Source organism: Mobula birostris, chromosome 9 (genome assembly GCF_030028105.1).
Source record: "Mobula birostris isolate sMobBir1 chromosome 9, sMobBir1.hap1, whole genome shotgun sequence".
NCBI lineage: Eukaryota > Metazoa > Chordata > Chondrichthyes > Myliobatiformes > Myliobatidae > Mobula > Mobula birostris.
In genome coordinates, this window is record NC_092378.1 from 147,369,190 (window position 1) to 147,388,522 (window position 19,333).

General features: G+C 49.9%; 1 protein-coding gene and 1 pseudogene across 3 annotated transcripts in view; one reads left to right on the forward strand and one right to left on the reverse strand.

Moving 5' to 3' along the window:
• Nucleotides 1-19,333, reverse strand: part of LOC140203175 (cytochrome P450 2K1-like) — a 210,827-nt pseudogene that overhangs the window by 44,016 nt on the left and 147,478 nt on the right.
• LOC140203171 (cytochrome P450 2K1-like) overlaps nt 14,769-19,333 on the forward strand; it is a 42,613-nt gene continuing 38,048 nt past the window's right edge. For 2 of the 3 annotated variants that reach the window (XM_072269080.1, XM_072269081.1), the window contains exon 1: nt 14,769-15,054. In XM_072269080.1, the coding sequence (XP_072125181.1) occupies nt 14,854-15,054 (201 nt within the window). In that variant the 5' untranslated portion in view covers nt 14,769-14,853. Of the gene's footprint in view, nt 15,055-17,105; nt 17,195-19,333 lie in introns of those variants that run through there. The other variant, XM_072269082.1, reaches the window with a different exon arrangement.

Here is a 19,333-nt window from a genome sequence, read left to right on the forward strand (position 1 = left end):
TGTACCAGACAGACACTGGGGACCACTGTGCTTTATGGAAACATAGTTACCCCCGCCATTTCAGATGCAGCACAGTAGCTCGATGGCTTCACCATTAACCATAAAGACAGGATAGCTCAGACTTTTAAAGACAGAGATGGAGTATACTTTATGATTAACTGCACAGTCATGGCAGTTCTGTCTCAGTACTGCTCAACTAATCTAGAACATCTAGCATTCATATGTGGTCCTTTTTATCTGTCAAGGAAGTGTTCTGCCACCATCCTTGTCTGTCTGTTTGTCTAGGTACCATATCTGATGCGGTCGTTGGTGACCATGGTTTTCCAGACAGATCTATCCTTCGTTCTTTGGATGATTTCCATTTCCTGAATGTGTAGCCACCTGGCTAGGCTTTTGATGTACCTAAGCCAAGGTCTTCCTCTAGGTTTGCTCCCCTCGATCGTTCCAGAGAGTATGAGTTTTTCCAGTTCACCTTTCTGCATGATGTGTCCTAGGAATCTGAGTTGTCTTTCTCTCATGGTTGGTATGAGTGATCTAACTGCTTGGGCTCTTCTGAGAACTTCTTCATTTGATGTGTGTGTGGTCCATGATATTTTTAACATTTCCTGGTAGAACCATAATTCAACTGCTGCTCGTCTCTTTTCCATTGCTGGGGAAATAGTCCAACATTCACTTCCATAAGTCAGGATAGAATAAATGTAGCACTGCAGTATTCTGTTTTTGGCGTACATACTCATCTTTCTGTCTGTTAATATGGTCTTCATTTTTTGGAAAGCTTCTTTCGCCATTGCTATTCTGTATTTGATCCGTGTCGCAACTGCCATCACTTGTTATTAGGCTGCCAAGATATCTGAATTTGTTGACTTCTTTGATGCTTGCATTTCCGATCTTGATCACACATTGTGGGATGTTTATCTTTCTGGAGCTGACAATACTTTCTGTCCTCCTGGTGTTGATTGAGAGGCCTCTGCGATCACTTTCTGCTGCCACTATAGTGAGTAGTTCTTGAAGTTTTGTTTCTGAGTCAACAATTAACGTCATGGTCCCGTCCGGCAATGCCCCATCTTGCTATTATCTCCTTGATTAGGTCTAAATCCCCTCGCTTGATTTCCAATTATTCCCAGTTTTCATTAATTACAGCACAACTGCTTTCCATCAGCGAACTGAGGATAAGAACCCTGGCGTCACTGTCATGCTTCGCCAGTTCGTTGGTCCATTCTAGTGTGTGTAAACCTCGTTTCCTGATTCCTTCAGACTGTTGGTTCTAAGCTCCGCGCCATTCCCTGGATCACCTACATAAACCTGTCTCCGTGTAAAGATTCTCCTGAATACCTGTTCCACGTTCGCGGCTGCGCTAACGCTTCACGACCCTGTCTCCGTGCCTGTGTCCTGCTCTTTGGTTCGTCCCCAGCCACATGCTTGCAACAGAGCGACCTGGGCAGAATGAACCCAGCGGACACGGACCCCGTGCAACAAGCCCTCGCCAGCCAGGGCTACCTACTGGGCGCCCACGACCAACTGCTCAGAGAGGTCACGAAAAACCTTCTTGCGCTGTCCATCAATGTAAGGAAGGACAGTGCGCCGGTCACCGGGTATCCGCTTCCCTTACTCCGTCCCTTCCAAGAGCCCCGTCTGACCAAACCACACAGCCTGGGATGGTTATGCCCCTTCGAGAGCCGTACGTACCCGAACCGGAACCCTACGCTGGGGACCAAGGGTACTGCCGGGCCGCCTTCTTACAATACTCTTTGGTCTTTGAGTAACAGCCACTTATGTACACCTCGGACATATCAAAAATTGCGTACATCATGGGGCTGTTACGAGGGGATGGCTTGGCATAGCCCACCGCGATCTGGGACAACCGACCAGAGGTCTGTTCCTCTTTCTCCTCCTTCGTCTTCGAAATGAGGAAGGTCTTTGTACAGCCCATTCACGGTAAGGACACCACTAAGCGCTTGCTCACTCGCTGTCAGGGTTCGCGAAGCGTAGCAAAACACTCCATCGAGTTCCGAACATTAGCGAACGACTCTGGGTGGAATGACGAGGCACAACGGGAAGTGTTTCGGCAGGACCTGTCAGGTAAGATAAAAGATGAATGGGCAGCGAGGGATGACGCGGACAGCCTGGACTCTCTGATCTCTCTGGCCAGCAGGCTCGATAATCGACTTCAAGAGCGTCTGAGAGAGAAGACCAGTCGCCCCACTCCTCGGGTCATCCCATGTTAACCTTAACATCTTGAGCCAGCCTCCCTTCCCCGGCCGCTCCAAGTATAGCTCCTGCTCCGACCGTCCCCACTATCCTGGGGGAGGAACCGATGCAGCTGGGATGGAAAAGTCTCTCCGCTGCCGAACGACTTCGGAGGGAGAGCTGGGAATGTTACCGTTGCGGCCAGGCTAGACATTTCCGGGATACCTGTCCTCTGCGGCCAAAGGGAGGGCTCACCAGTAGAACGGGGGACCCTGGTGAGCCGGACGACACTCCATTCAATCCCCCAGACACGGATGCAGATCCCGGCTACCGTGAACTATCAACAGCAGTCCCTGTCCCTATCCGCCTTGGTGGATTCTGGTGCCGAGGGAAATCTGCTGGACGAGACCATAGTCTCCCGGGCTGGAATACCTAGGGAGCCATTAAGCACCCTTCTGGAGGCCCAGGCGCTGGATGGAAAACTGCTGGCTTGGGTTACCACTGTACGCACCCCTGACCTTCATTCTGTCCGGAAACCATCGAGAGGAGGTAGGATTTAATCTCATCCACTCTCCTCAAGCTCCTGTAGTTCTAGGATATCCCTGGCTGAACCACAACAACCCCTACATCGACTGGTGTACCGGGAGGATAGCCAGTTGAAGCCCGTGTTGCCACGCCACCTGTCTACGGTCGGCCCCATCACCTAGGGAGGCTACAGCGACCTCGCCTGCCTTGGAACCCCTCGACTTGTCCGGAGTCCCTGCAGAATACCATGACCTGGGACATGTATTTGGCAAACAACGGGCTCTTTCCCTACCTCCGTACCGACAGTATGATTGCGCTATCGACCTTCTCCCGGGGGCGTCGTTATCTATCAGTTGTCTTTATAACTTGTCCTGACCGGAGAGAGCGGCCATGGAGAAATACATTCGTGAGTCCCTCGCGGTGGGCATTATTCGACCTTCATCCTTCCTGGTGGGCGCCGGTTTCTTCTTTGTAGAGCAAAATGACGGGTCGCTTTGTCCCTGTATTGATTACAGAGGCCTAAACAATATAACAGTTAAAAATAAGTACTCACTGCCCCTCATTAACTCGGCATTTGAATCACTTCACGGAGCCACCACCTCCTTGAAGTTGCACCTTCGAGGCACCTACCATCTAGTCAGGATGAGGGAGGGAGAGGAGTGGAAGACGGCCTTTAATACACCATTGGGCCATTTCGAATACGTGGCCATGCCGTTCGGCCTCGCCAATGCCCCCGCCGTTTCTCAATCCCTAATAACTGATGTGTTGAGGGACTTTATTAACCGCTTCGTGTTCGTCTACCTGGATGATACCTTATTATTTTCTATCAGCCTCCAGAAACACATTCACCATGTCCGTCTAGTCCTCCAGAGACTGCGGGAGAACAAGTTATTTGTGAAGGCGGAGAAGTGTGAGTTCCAGGTTCGGTCGGTCAGCTTCCTGGACAACATCATCGAGAGCGGGCAAGTGAGGGCAGATCCCGAGAAAATCCGGGCGGTGGAAGAATGGCCCAGACCAACGACCCGCAAACAACTTCAGCGGTTTTGGGGACTTGCAAACTTTTACCGCCTATTCATCAGGGATTACAGTCGGGTGGCGGCGCCCCTCACCCGACTTTCTTCTCCCACAACACCTTTTCTTTGGGACTCCGAGGCCGATTCCGCTTTCACGGAACTAAAGAGACATTTGACGACAGCGCCCATCCTTGTCCAACTGGACACACCCCTCAATTCATTGTTGAGGTTGACGCCTCCGTCTCTGGGGTGGGAGCAGTCCTGTCCCAACGATCGAGTCCGGTCGAGAAGCTTCATCTTTGTGCCGCCTTTCCTCGTCGGCTGTCCCCCGCCGAGTTGAACTACGACGTGGGGAATCGGGACTACTGGCGGTCAAGCTAGCATTGGAGGAGTGGAGGCACTGGCTGGAGAGGGCGGAACACCGGTTTCTTGTTTGGACTGATCATAAGAACCTGGGATTTATTCAGACCGCCAAACGTTTGAACTCCCGCCAGGCCCGTTGGCATTATTTTTTGGATGATTCAAGTTTTCTCTCACATACCGTCCAGGGTCCAAGAACGGGAAACCTGACGCGCTCTCCCGCCAATACAATTCCAAGGAGGACACTTCCAGCCCATAGACTATCCTCCCACAATCCTGTCTGGCGGCAACTCTCACCTGGGAAATTGAGTCCATAGTAAAGGAAACCCAAAGGCATGACCGTGACCCCGGCAAAGGACCCGCCGATCACCTTTTTGCGCCTGATTCCGTCAGATCTCAGGTTCTCCAGTGAGGGCGCACATCTCAGTTCGCCTGCCACCCCGGGATTGATCGGACCCTGGCTCTCCTGAAAAGACACTTTTAGTGGCCTTCCATGAAGGCGGATACCCGTTCCTATGTCTTTGGGAGGACACACACGCCCGACCCTGAGGATGCCGATCGACACCGGACTCCGCCTGAGTATCGACCTGGGCAGAAGGTGTGGCTCTCATCCAAAGTCATTGCTCTCAAAAACGAGCCAAAGAAACTCGCCCTCGCTTCCTGGGACCTTTCGACGTCGGAAGTATCATCCACTCCACAGCAGTCCGACTTAAACTACCAAGATCTATGCATATCCACCCTACTTTTCAGGTTTCCCAATTAAAACCTCTTTCCGTCAGCCCCTTGTGTCCTCTGATCGAAACCCCTTCACCTGCCCGGATCATCGACAACCATCCGGCATACACCGTCCGGCGGCTTCTAGATGTGCGCCGTCGTGGCAGGGGCCTCCAATACCTGGTCGACTGGGAAGGGTACGTCCCGCTCTTTCATCCTGGACCACTGCCTCATCCAAGACTTCCATCGGGACCACCCGGACACGCCTAGACGCTCGCCTGGAGGCTCCCATTGAGGGGTTGTAGTATCATGGTCCCGTCCGGGATTGCCCTATCTTGCTATTATCTCCTTCATGAGGTCTTAATCCCCTCGTCTGATTTCCAATTATTCCCACTTTTAAGGTGACCTTTCCATCTTCAGATCTTTTATTTTCTGAAGAGCCTTAGCCTAATTACAGCAACATCACACACTTCTGGCCTAGACACTCTCGGATCTCGGCCATACTGCTAGCGCCTTCCACAGTGAAGACTGATGCAAAATACTCAATCAGTTCATTCACCATTTCCTTTTCCCAAAATCACAGGACTTCCTCTCAGCATTATCTTCTAGCGGTCCAATATCTAATCTCGCCTCTCCCCTCACACTTCATAAAGCTGAAGAACCTTTTGGTATCCTCTTTAATATTATTGCGTACTTTACATTTGTACTCCACTTTTCGTTCTTTATAACTGTTCAGTTGACTCCTATTAGCTCTTAAAAGCTTCCCACTCGTCTGATTTCCCATGAATTGTTGCTCTATTACATGCCCTCTTTGGCTTTTACGATGGGTTTGCCTTCTCTTGGAAGCCTTGCTCTGCCTTCTGTTTTCTCGCCTGAAGCCCTGCTTTGTCTTGCCTGTAACCCTCGCTTCGCCTGAAGTTCTCGTCTTGCCTTGCTTTGCCAGGAGCCTTGCCTTGAGTTGCCGTAACTCTCGCCTCGTCTCGACTGCAGCCCTATGCTCGAGCCAGCCTGTACCTAGCTCCCTTCCTGTCCCTTGTCTCCGCCCAAGTAAGCCGAGTCGTCTTGCCGTTACCTGGGGTGGATTCTGTCCCTTCCTGTCCCATGCCACTGTCCGGTGGTGATCCGCGCCCTGCCCAGGAGATCCACGCCCTGCCCGGGAGGAGCCTGCCAAACCCCGCCTCAAGTCTCCTGCCTCCAGCCTCCAGCGTCGCCCCGCCTCAAGTCTCCTGCCTCCAGCCTCCAGCGTCGCCCCGCCCCAAGTCTCCTGCCTCCAGCCTCCAGCGTCGCCCCGCCCCAAGTCTCCTGCCTCCAGCCTCCAGCGTCGCCCCGCCCCAAGTCTCCTGCCTCCAGCCTCCAGCGTCGCCCCGCCCCAAGTCTCCTGCCTCCAGCCTCCAGCGTCGCCCCGCCCCAAGTCTCCTGCCTCCAGCCTCCAGCGTCGCCCCGCCCCAAGTCTCCTGCCTGCAGCCTCCAGCGTCGCCCCGCCCCAAGTCTCCTGCCTGCAGCCTCCAGCGTCGCCCCGCCCCAAGTCTCCTGCCTGCAGCCTCCAGCGTCGCCCCGCCCCAAGTCTCCTGCCTGCAGCCTCCAGCGTCGCCCCGCCCCAAGTCTCCTGCCTGCAGCCTCCAGCGTCGCCCCGCCCCAAGTCTCCTGCCTCCAGCCTCCAGCGTCGCCCCGCCCCAAGTCTCCTGCCTCCAGCCTCCAGCGTCGCCCCGCCCCAAGTCTCCTGCCTCCAGCCTCCAGCGTCGCCCCGCCCCAAGTCTCCTGCCTCCAGCCTCCAGCGTCGCCCCGCCCCAAGTCTCCTGCCTCCAGCCTCCAGCGTCGCCCCGCCCCAAGTCTCCTGCCTCCAGCCTCCAGCGTCGCCCCGCCCCAAGTCTCCTGCCTCCAGCCTCCAGCGTCGCCCCGCCCCAAGTCTCCTGCCTCCAGCCTCCAGCGTCGCCCCGCCCCAAGTCTCCTGCCTCCAGCCTCCAGCGTCGCCCCGCCCCAAGTCTCCTGCCTCCAGCCTCCAGCGTCGCCCCGCCCCAAGTCTCCTGCCTCCAGCCTCCAGCGTCGCCCCGCCCCAAGTCTCCTGCCTCCAGCCTCCAGCGTCGCCCCGCCCCAAGTCTCCTGCCTGCAGCCTCCAGCGTCGCCCCGCCCCAAGTCTCCTGCCTGCAGCCTCCAGCGTCGCCCCGCCCCAAGTCTCCTGCCTGCAGCCTCCAGCGTCGCCCCGCCCCAAGTCTCGACCTTGTCCAGTCTCTGGCTCGGAGTCCAAGCCCGGGCTGCTAGCTCTCTTGTCCAGTCCTGTTCCAGGTTCCTGGTTTTCGTATCCATATCCTTGCCGTTGCACTGTATCCTAGTCCTGTCCCTAGTACTTCAGTGTTTGTGTCTTGCACTTGGGTCCGTTCCCAGCCACCGCCCTATGACAGTACCCTGGACGTTAAGCTCCCAGCTATAATCTTCTTTTGTCCATGACATCATATATACCCATCAGTAATTGTGGTACGTTCATCTACCATATTCCATATACCACGTGCAATAAAATACCAACTACCCCATCCTCAGCACTATCACTGCAATTCCCATCCTCCTGACAAATTAGATTAAACCCTCCCGAACAGTTCCAGAAGACCTGTCCAAAAGGATTTTGGTCCCTCTCGGGTTCTAGTGTAGCCCAACCCCGTGTACAGGTCATGCTTTCCCTGGAACAGATCCCAATGATTCAGAAATTTGAAATCCTGTCCCCTGCACCAGTTCCTCCGCCATGCATTCATCTGCCAAACCATTCCATTCTTCACCACTAGTACATGGCACAGGCAGCAATACAAAGGTTATTAAGCTGGATGTCCTGCTTTTTAGCTTCCAAGCCAGCTACCTAAAGTCTCTGTTCTATACTTCCTCATCCATCCTACCAATTTTATTTGGAGTCATTGAGTCTGCTCAACCTTCCCCTGCCGTGGACCCAGTCTGAGACACCCTGTTCCTGGCACCTGGGAGGCAACATACCAGCTGGGTGTCTCTATCATACCCACAGAATTTCGTCGCTGTTCCTCTGACTATGGAATCGCCTATCACCGCTGCAGTCCTCTTCATCTCTCTTCTCTTCTGAACCTCAGCACCAGACTCAGTGCCAGAGACCCGGTCACTGTAGGTCGTCCCCCTCAACAATATCCAAAGTGAGATACTTACTATCCCACTTCTGACAGACACCCAGTTACCTGCACCCTATGGGTGACTATCTCCCTGTAGCTCCTATTCATCACCTCCTCATTCTCTTGTATAAGCCCATGATCATCGAGCTGCCTCATCAATTCCTTAATTTTATTCGCTGAGGAGCTGCAGCTCAGGGGCCTGGTGCAGATGTGGTTATCCAGGAGGCTGGGGGTCTCCCAGAATTCCCACATCTCACCCACAGAACAAAACATTGCCCTGGAGACATTCTCGCTGCACTAACAGCGCCCTGGCAGATCATGAATGAAGGGAAAAAAGAAAATTACCAGATACTTATTTCGCCCAATCCTGATGAGCCAAAGCCTCTCCAAGAATGGCCACTCCGCTTGCGGCTGCCTTACCTGTGGAACCTCCCCGGTTTCCTCGGCCGCTGAGTTAAGGCAATACACAGGCCGGTCCGGCCAAACCGGTGAGACTGAGGCGCCTCTCCCACCGCAAAGCCCGGTTTGTGTGAATTTCTACCCTGTTACAACTCAGTGCGAAGAAATAACAGACAGCACACTGCATATGATTAGAGCAATTATATTTATGAATCCTAACTTAACTAAAAGGTTCATAAAGAAAAAGAAAAGAAAACAAAAAGGGCCCTTTATAATTAAACACTCTAATGGGAACAAGTTTGAGTTCAACTCTTCCCAAAATTCATACTCTCCGATCCTCAGTTGATCTCGGCACCTGGATCACAACCCAAACATTGCTTCTACAGAAAGATTTTTACGTTGGTAGTAAAACTGTTCCCAAAATCCATCCTCTTTTATTTTCCTTATTACTTCCCCCCTTGCACAATGATCCATCCCATGTGCTTCTGAGATCAGGATAGACAATAAAGGGGTGGGAGCTACCAGTAGGCCATTTTCCGAGGTCCATAAGACTTTCTGGGTTCTGCTTGGCCCCCCTTCGTCTCCACAGAGTTTGTTCTGCCAAAGTTGCCTTTCCCTGTATTTCAATTAGGTCCTCTACCATAGGTTCCGGCTCTAGACTTACCTGGGGTGCAATGACAACGGATGTGCACCCAGACGCTTTCCTGGCTGCTTCATCTGCAGCTTGATTTCCCTTTGTTACTGCATCGTTTCCTTTTTTATGTGCCTGGCATTTTACTATAGCTATGGCTTTAGGTTTCATCAGTGCTTTTATTAGATCTAAAATCTGCTGACAGTGCCGTATGGGATCTCCATTGCTCTTTTTAAAACCTCTCTGTTTCCACACTGCCCCAAACCAATGACACACTCCATGAGCATATGCTGAATCTGTATAGATATCTACTTTCTCTCCTTCCATCATTTCGCTGCCGTCAAAGCTCTGATTTCCGCTAGCTGGGCGGAGCACGGTTGGGGACATGCCTCTATTCTGATGACCTTGAAGTCTGCCTGATCCTGTTGCACTACTGAGAACGCTGCGTGATTCCCATCGTGATCTCTGTAACAAGAACCATCTACGAACAGGACCTTTTTATCTTCGTCCTCTAATGGTTCTGATCATAAATCTGCTCTCAATTTAGCGAATGTCATTGTTTTCCCTACACAATCATGGGGTTCTCCTTCATACCCCAAAGGGACATAATCAGCTATGTTACTGGTGGTGCATCTCTGTATAGTTATATCTGGAAATGTCAGTAGCATCTGATATGCGGCTATCCTGGCTGGTGTCAACACGAATTTCCCTCTTTCCAGTAATTCTGCTACCTTGTGTTGTGTGTACAGAATCACAGGATAGCCCATGGTTACGGATGATGCCTTTTCACATGCATAGTATAGTGCCACCAATCCCTGGTAACAAGGTGGGTACCCCTGAGCCACCTCATCCGGTTTCGCACTGTAGTATGCTATCGGTTGCTTTGCTTTACCTGTGCCAGTCTCCTGCATTAGAACTGCAATGGCGTAACCTTCCTGTCGGTTGGATACGAACAGATGAAAGGCCTTCGCGTAGTCAGGCAAAGCTAATGCTGGAGCTGACTGCAATTCCTGCTTTATAGTATTGAAAGCCACTTCCGCCTCCTCATTCCACTGTAGATTATTTCTCAAGCTTGTATCGTCTGCTTCCTTCATTAGTTTCCTCAGTGGCATTAAAATTTCAGCATATCCCCCAATCCAATCTGAACTATATCCTGTCAGTCCCAGAAACGTCATCATCTGTCTCACTGTCTGGGACTTGGGAGCTTTAGTTATAGCCTCAATTTGATCCGGCGCTATCGCCCTCGCTCCCTTGGATATCACTCTACCTAGGTATTCTACCTGTTGCTTGCAAAATTGCAGCTTCTTTCCAGATACCTTATACCCTCCATGTGCCAGTCTCTCTAAGAGGGTTATGGTATCCTGTTCACACTGTCCCTCACTTTCGGAGCAAATCAACAAATCATCCACATACTGTATCAATGTACTTTCCAATGATATGCCCTCTAGGTCCGCCTTTAACACTTGATTAAATACGTGTGGTGAATGTTTAAATCCTTACGGTATTCTAGTGTAAGTGTACTGCTTGTCTCTGTATGTAAATGCCAATAGGTACTGACACTGATCTGCCAGGGGAACGCTGAAAAAAGCTGAACACAAATAAATCACTGAAAAGTAGTCTGCCTCTGGTGGAACATTAGTCAAGGGCGTGTGTGGGTTGGGAACTACCGCTGGCCAGTCCTCCACTACCTCATTCACCGCTCGCAAGTCATGCACCAGTCTCCATTTAGATTTATCCGCTTTAAGGACAGGTAACAGTGGGGTATTACATGGGCTGTCTGTCCTTTTGAGTACTCCTGCCTCCAGTAGCCCCTGTATCGTTGGCGCTATTCCCTCTTCTCCCTCTGGTTTCAAGGGATATTGTGGTCTCCTGGGCGGAACTGCTCCCTTTTTCAGCTTTATTTCTCCCGGACTGACTGTTCTTATTCTCCCTACATCCGTATCATGTTGTGACCACAGAATGGATGGTAACCTATCCAGCCTGTAATCTCTCTGCTGGCCTTCCTCCTTTCCCAATAACGTCAGGTGTGGTTGGGGAGTTACATCGACCTCCTTTGTTGTTCCTACTATATCTATATCTACCTCCATTTTAAAATAGTTGTTGTCTCCCGATACCCACACCTGTGGCATAATTTTCCTCCACACCGCTACGGTTGCAGCGTGCTTTACTAAGGGTCCCAGGTCTTTAGACTGATGTCCCTCATTTACCAGCAGCGTTATGTGGGGCTCAGCTTCCAGTATCCTGTACCGTTTCTCCAAGAAGATATTCCACCTGACTTGCAGGGCTGCCCCTTGTCTCCCAATTATTATAGCTTCTCCTCTTAGGTGCTGCCGGTTACCTGCCTCCCTGTACCATCTCTCCTCTAACTCTTTGTTCTGAGTTTCATCAAAAATCACTGTGCAATGTAACTCGGATTTGGGCGCTACAGCCTGGGGCAATATAGCCTGCACGCCCTTTTTCCATTTTCCCCAGGTTTCCCAGATCTGATCTTCTATGTCTCCTATCCAAAAGACATCAGCTTTCTTGACTCCCCGCATTAGTAATTGAGCATTTACTCTTCCCACACTCAACCCACTTCTGGTACATTCTAATTTTAATTCTAGTTTTAATAGGGCATCTCTGCCCAGCAAATTTATCGGAGTTCCTTTGGACACTAATATCAGCAAAACTATTCCTTTGCTGCCCATCCTTAACCTCACTGGAGCCATACATTGTGTCAACTGTGTTTTTCCCGAGAACCCTACAGTCTTAATAAATTTTTTTGATATGGGAAGGTGAAGGGCATACTACGGCTGTACGCAAGTATATGTGGATCCAGTATCTATCATCATTGGTGTCAGCTGCCCTTCTAACATAACCTGAACAATGGGTTCCTCTTCTGCCTCTCTTGTTATCACTGGGTAGTGTCCCTTCCCACCTGGGTTCTCTGGGCACCACTAATGTCTTGCATAGGTTTTCACGGGTCCACTCGGCCCTGCGGGGACTGGTCCTTGGCTAGACTGTGGTTCCCATCTCATTGATTCCTGCTCGTACGTGACGACCCATGGCTTACGTGGGCAGTCCCTTCTCATGTGTTCTGGCTGGTTACATCCCCAGCACAGTCTCTGTATCTCTTTTTTGACTTGTTTCCTTACTGGCCCTTCCTGCCCATAACCTCTCCGCCCCCCTCCTTGGGATTTCCAGTCCTGTCTGGGCTGCTGTTTAAATTTATCCTGTCCCTGATAGGGCATTTGCGGAAAAGCTCCCCCAAAGACGTTTATTATTGGCATCGGGTTTTCTAGACTCTGTCTTACGGCACGACCGGTCCCTCCATGTAATGGCATTTCATTCATTTCAACGGCTGTGTTTAAATTGGTCACTGCTGGCAGCATCTTCTTGCCTTTTCCTTTTTCCTTCTTTTTAAGTTCTTCAAGCTGCATTCGTATCAGCTTTCTTTGCACTTCTTCTTGCTGCTCAGACAACTTTCATTTGTCTTTTCGATATTTTTCGACCGCATGGACTACGTGGTCCCTGAATTCCTGTGGGGTCATTGACATCAGTCCAACCACTTCCTCAAGTTTAGACTTAACTTGGGGAGGCATCGCATCCAAAACAGTATTTCGGAACATCATGGTCATAAATGGGTTGCCTTCCTCCTCTTGTTCAGTTTCCAGTCTCCACCTTTTCAACTGATTTTCTATATAGGCTGCTGGATTTTTACTGTCTCCCAGTGGATCCCCTTTCATGGCTTTGGGGTTCATTTTGGGTGGATCGAGCTCCCTGAGGGCCCCCCATACCCTTTGCCTCACTGTGTCAAATTTGGCCCCGTCAATCAGTGTGCTGTCCGCATTCTGTATGCCAGCCACTTCCATCAGCTCTTGTAGTTTGGAGGTTCCTATCAGGCTTACCAGCAGCGCCTACAAATCTCCCATAGCCAACATTCGTCCCGTGGTTTCTTCCTCAAAGGCCCTAATCCACTTCCCTGCACCCTCATGTGGGCTGGGCAAGGTGTTTTTCAGCCCTTCCAGGTCCTGGGATCCCCAAGGAATATACTGTAATTATCCCAATCCATTTACTAACAACGGCATCATTCTCCCTTTCCTTTCCCACATATCCTGACTCTCCTCCTCGCCTGACTCCCCATCTGCTTCTGAGCACGTTTTCACTGGCTGCCACATGATTCTTTCCGGGGTTTTCTTTCTTCCTTGGCCTCCTCGTGGAGTTCTTCCTTTCTGCCTTGAGCTAGCATTTGCTTGGGCCCATGTGAAATCCTCAAACTCCCGTTGGAAATTCATTCTCTGCTGTAATTTCCTAATCTCTCCCTCTGTTTCTAATATCTGCCTTTTCACTCTTTCTTTTCCCCCTTCAAGACTTCTATCTCCTATTCTCTGCCTACACTCTCCTGCATCCTCTCTTTCGCTACTTAACTCTTGCTCTCCCGACAAGTTACCTTCTGCACTGGCCTGTTCAGTTCCGTGCCCATATTTCAAAGATTTCTCTTCATCCCTTTTCGCTTTTAATTCCTGTAACCCTTTGATCTCTTCTTCTATTTCCCTTTTTCCTGTTCTATCTTTGCTCTGTCTTCTTCTATTACCTTCCATAGTTCCTCCTGCTCCTTTTCGTCATTCTTTCTTTCCTCCTCGGTATCGCCGACTTTAATTTCTCCATTTAGATCCACTTTTCCTGTTGTCATCGGACACGGCTTAAGGATTTCTTTCTCATAAAAGGGAAAAGGTTTTCCTACGTCTTTCAGGTCTGGGTATAGAGCTGAAGCCGGCTCCGTGTTATGCTTTTTCTTTTCTTTATCAGACTGCCCCTTTCGTTTCTCAGTCTCTTTTTTACTTACTATTAATATACTTACCGTCTTTCTTAACCTTGACACACCGGAAATTTTCTGCTCAATATTTCTACTGCTGTGCTCTTGATTAATCCTCTGAGCCTCCTTTTATCCCCAATTCTGCCAGATTCTTTGGATCGGAGAGACCCTTCGGCAGTTGCTTCACACTTCTGAGTCTCCGAGACCCCCCAAAACCAACAGAATTCTTAGTCCGAATTAACGCAAAAAGGGCTCATCTTTTTTCTTTGGGTGCACCCTTAATTCTGTTAGCCCCTTGAGGGTCCCCGAGGGACCGGGAAGCGTCCCAATCTGCCGTTCCTTTCCTCGCGGGTCTCTATCCGATCCTGTTCGTGACGCCAATTTTCTCGTGGTTTCTCGTTTCTCACAAACGACAAGGAGACGCAGAAAACTCGTCAAGACGTTTTAAACTTTAATTTGCTAATCAAAGCTGAGAGAATCAGAAAGCTAGTAGCTGACAGCCCACCGAAGCTTGTATACAGCATTTTTTATAGCAATTTCCTATCTTAGCTACATTATCATATCCAGTCGGCCTGTGATTACTTATCATCAATATATCCGCTCTCGACTTTCCACTATTGTTTTACTCCCCAACTTAATTATGTCCTAGTTTACATTTTAGACCATATGCCCTTTCATCCCTAACCACAGTTATTTCTTAATTAGTCTTGCGTTGACATACTGCCACATATTTCATCACCTTACTCGCCACCGTTATCTTTCTACTTGGTTTCATTCTAGTTCTCTTCATGAATTAATAGTGATCAGGTCAAAGGTCATGGCTACAGAGTGAATACCACCTATTCAGCTAGCAGTGGTTACATAGTAAATATTGAAAATGCAAATTGTCCATTTGAGTAAACACTGCGCTTATTATTCAATGCGCATCTGGGAGGAGCGGCTACGGTTGTTGCTGCAGCAACGAGCGTAACCACGCCTCCCGCGTGCGGGTTAACGTCTCTCCAGTTGCAGAACTAAGCATTACAGTGGGTCCGAGTTCGCTCAGTGTTTGCCTGGAATCCTGGTCCTGACTGCTGGACGAAGTCGTAAATCAAAAGGTGCCGGGCGATGTCTTTCGCCGGTGTTTTCTCACTGGATACTGTGTTTTTGGTGCTCCTCTGCGCCCTCACCGTGTTGATTATCGCTTATGTTCGCAATGGGTCTAAATCTCACGCAGAGCTCAACTTCCCCCCAGGGCCCACTCCTCTTCCTATCATCGGGAACCTACACCTCCTGGGTCTAAAGAACTCCCACGTAACTCTCATGGAGGTAAGAGGAGTCGCGATCCAGACCAGCAAAGACTGGACATTGTGTATCGGTCCTACCGAGTGCCTGGGAGTGTCGTTAGCAATTCAATTCAGTATTCCGGGAAACACGGCAGGAAAGTTACACGTAACACACATAAAAAAAATGCTGGTGTACGCAGCAGACCAGGCAGCATCTATAGGTAGAGGTACAGGACTGACGAATGGTCTCGGCCTGATACATCGACTGTACCTCCTCCTATAGATGCTGTCTGGCCTTCTGCGTACACCAGCAATTTTTATGTGTGTTGCTTGAAATTTCAGCTTCTGCAGATTTCCTTGTGTTTGCGAGGGAAGTTACATAATACTTTCGCAACTTCCAAAACAACTCCCACTTGGAAATTCCCCTCCAAGTCACTCACTTTCCTGACTTGGAAGCATATCGCCGTCCCATCATTGTCGTTGGGTCAAAATCATGCAATTCCCATCCCAATAGCACTGTGGGTGTACCTTTGCCTCAGGGACTGCAGCGCTTCAAGGCGGCAGCTGATCGCCACCTTCTCAAGGGCAACTAGGGATGGGCAATAAATGCTGTCTTAGCTGGCGATGTCCACATCCCAAACATTAATAGTTTGAAAAAAAACTCTTGTTGCACATACTACCTGTTCTAGATAAAGCTAGTCAGTGTTTCGACAATAGGAGGTTTTCTGTTAGTACTTTTTCTGTAATGGATGAATATTTACAAGAAAAAAACCGTGCAACATGTTAGTCAATGCGTTAAGTTTTTCAAAATACATTTTAAAATATTAGTATTGCTGTTATTTATGTGCACCCCCCCCCCCACCCCCGGGATGGTATGCTTCCACAATAATTGAGTGGCTTTCTCGCCCGACCCGGCCACTCTCTATCCAGTAGCGGAAGAACCCTCTGTCAACTGGAGTCTTCATTTCCTCCCTTGGAAACCCCAGACAATTCGGATTGGCAGCGACATCTTCTCCATAATTTCCAACAGCACAGGAGAGGTTAACCAAAAGGTTTTGTGCTTAACCCCGCTTTATATTTATGGTTGCGAGGCTAAGCACAGCTCCAGTGCCATACTTAAATTGGCTGACGACACCGTTGTTGTTAGCTGAACCTGAGGTGGTGATGAATCTGCATATATCTGGGAGATTGAAAATCTGGCCAAGTGTGACCTCAACAGCAATCTCAGCAAGTTCGAAGAGCTGATTACTGACTTCAGGAGGAGGAAACCAGAGATCCACGAACCATTTCTTATCGGGGGATCAGAGGTGGAGGGGGTCAGCAACTTTAAAGTTCTCGGTGTGTTAGCTAGTTATGTGTGTGTACATTTTATTACTTTGTCTTTTGTATTTGTAAAGTGTGCTGCCTTTTGCACAACGCCTGTTTGCCCAGTCGGGCATGGTCCTTCTGATTCGATGTTATGGTTCTTGGATTTACTGTGCCCGAAAGAAAGCAAATCTCAGGGTTGTAAATGGTGATATATATACTTTCAACTTAGAGCTATACTTGTAGCTCTTCCCTACCGAGCTTTTGCGGTAGTCGCGCCTAGCATCCTTCAGCACGTACTCCCGCAGGCAGGAATGTGCCAGTCGGTAAAATTCCCCTGTGGACATCTCGATGTGCTGACAGACCAAAGGGCGTCTGGCATCAAGTTGATCTTTCAGCAACACGTGTCTCCGGGGGAATAACCACAGATCAGAATGTCCTGTTACACAGCAGCTCAAGGTGAACTGTGACGCACGCTCATGCATCTTTCGCCGCACTCGCTTCGCCAATCAGGAAACTTGCTCCTGGGCTTAACAGCGACAGCAAACCTTGGCTTTTGGAATCGGACAGCGGACGGTTCTGCCTGGGCGAACAGCCCGGCGAGGAAACCTGCCGTGTCCATGGGTACAGTGATGGGAGCATTTAAATTTAGTTGGTATTTGTGAATGTGTTAGTCTCTGTTATTGTCTACATGTTGTTGTTGTATTGCAGAATGTAATTTGTATTAAAGGGGTTTATATAAAATATACGCAAATTCAGATATTAATAGAATGGAGCCAGGGAGTGTAAACTGAGAGCAGCCGCCATAGAGAGAGTCCACCTCTAACATGTGGAAGTTGTTTAAAGACCAGCTGATGCGCACACTGCAGGATGTCAAGGTACGGTAATGTGAGTTTGGATGACCAGAGCGGTTATGGAACATGGAATATAAAACATTACAGCACGGGAGCAGACCCTGCGGCCTGCCGTGACCAATAGCTAATCAACCTAAGCTCTTCCCCCCATACAATGTCCATGTCCCTCAATTTTCCTCACATTCATGTGCCTATCTTAACGTCTCTTAAAAGTCCCTAATGTATCTACCTCCATCATCACCCCAGACAGACCATTACAGGTATCCACTACTCCCTGTGTAAAAATTTTGCCTCTCACTTCTTCGAAATTAGCCTACTTCACCTTAAATGCATGTCATCTGGTATTAGAGCTTTCAACCTGAAGAGAAAGATATTGTCTGTCCACTCTCTCTGTGCCTCTGATAATCTTATAAAGCTCTGTCATGTCTCCCTGCAGCCTCTGGCTCGACAGAGAAAGCAACCCAAATCTGTCCTACCACTCATGATAGTCATGGTCCGGTCCGTGAAATCTGCATTCCAGTTCACAGTCTGGTCCAGCTCCTTATTCCGGGTTTTCCCCAGTTTCTGTTCAAGCAGCTGATTCTCGTTTGTGCTGGCTGCATAAACAGCTTCAGGATTCAGCCTCTGGTGGCTGGACTGTTCTGTCATAATAGGGGGCGCTGGTGGCGGACCCAAATGCAAGACACGGACACTGAAGAACAAGGAACAGGACTAGGATGCAGGACCTGGGCTTGGACATGGTTGCACAGTTTTTTCTTGAAAATATTCAGGTATTACAGAAAAAAATACTTGGAGAAGACCTCCTAGTGTCGAAACACTGGCTAGCTTTATCTAGAACAGGTAATATCTGCAACAAGAGTTTTTTTAAATTATTAATATTTGGGATGTGGAGATCGCCAACTAAGACAGCATTTATTGCCCATCCCTAGTTACCCTTGAGAAGGTGGCACTGAGCTGCCTTCTTGAACCGCTGCAGTCCCTTAGGTGTAGCTACACCCACAGTGCTATTAGGATGGGAATTGCATGATTTTAACCCAGCGACAATGATGGGACGGCGATATGCTTCCAAGTCAGGAAGGTGAGTGACTTGGAGGGGGATTTCCAAGTGGTAGTTGTTTTGGAAGTTGCGAAAGTATTATGTAACTTTCCTCGCAAAAATGACGTATCGGGCCGAGACCCTTCATCAGTCCTGTACGTCTTCCTATAGATGCTGTCTGGCCTGCTGCGCTCACCAGCATTTTCTGTGTGTTGCTTGAAATTCCAGCATCTGCAGAATTCCTCGTTGTTTTGAACTGTCTCTGTGTCCACGCCTTCACTAGGTAAGTCTGGCAGTTTGCCGCTACCTAGTGTAGGGAACCATCTGTATCCATGCCTTTGCGGGGTAGGTCTGGCCATTTCCCGCTACAAGTTTTGGGAACCATCTGTGTTCACGCCGTCACTAGGTAGGTCCGGCCATCTGCCGCTACCTTGTGTTGTGAACTGTCTCGTCCTATTCTGCATTCCGTGTGATCAGTCCCGGCCCTACATCCTGTACCCAATTAGAGGTCCCGGGTCTTTGTTCTGTGTATCAGTCCCGGCCCTACGTCTTGCTTCCAAGGGAGGTCCTGGCTCTGTGTTCCATGTTCCTGTCTCTCCCTTGACCAAGGCTCTGCGTTCCTGGCTCTCCCTCGACCAAGTCAAGGCTTCGGGGTCTTGTCCAGTCCTAGCCACGATCCAAGAAGCTTGTCCAGTCCAAGCCTTGACTTTGTGTTCTCGTCTTGTCCATGTGTCTCGCCTGGCCCAGGAGTACCTTGCTCAGCCCGGTGCTGGGGTTCCCTTGTCCTGTTCAGGAGTCTCACGTCCAGTCCTGTTGACACTCCTTGCCCTATAGCCACGCCTTGTCCTGGCCAAGTCTGGCATCCGAGCCTGAGTCAAGTCCCAGGTTCTGGGTTCTTGCCCAGTCTCTGGATTGGAGTCCATACACAAGCCTCGAAGAACCCAAGCCTCGAGGTACCCCAGCCACGTCCAGCCTTGTATCCATGTCATGTGCTTGCCAGGTTCTGGGATCCGAGCCCGAGGCAAGACCTAGGTTCTAGGTCGTTGTCCAGTCTCTGGCTCGGAGTCCAAGCCCAGGTCCAGTTCATAGTTCCTAATCTGGGTTCCCTGTTTCTTGGCCATGTCCTA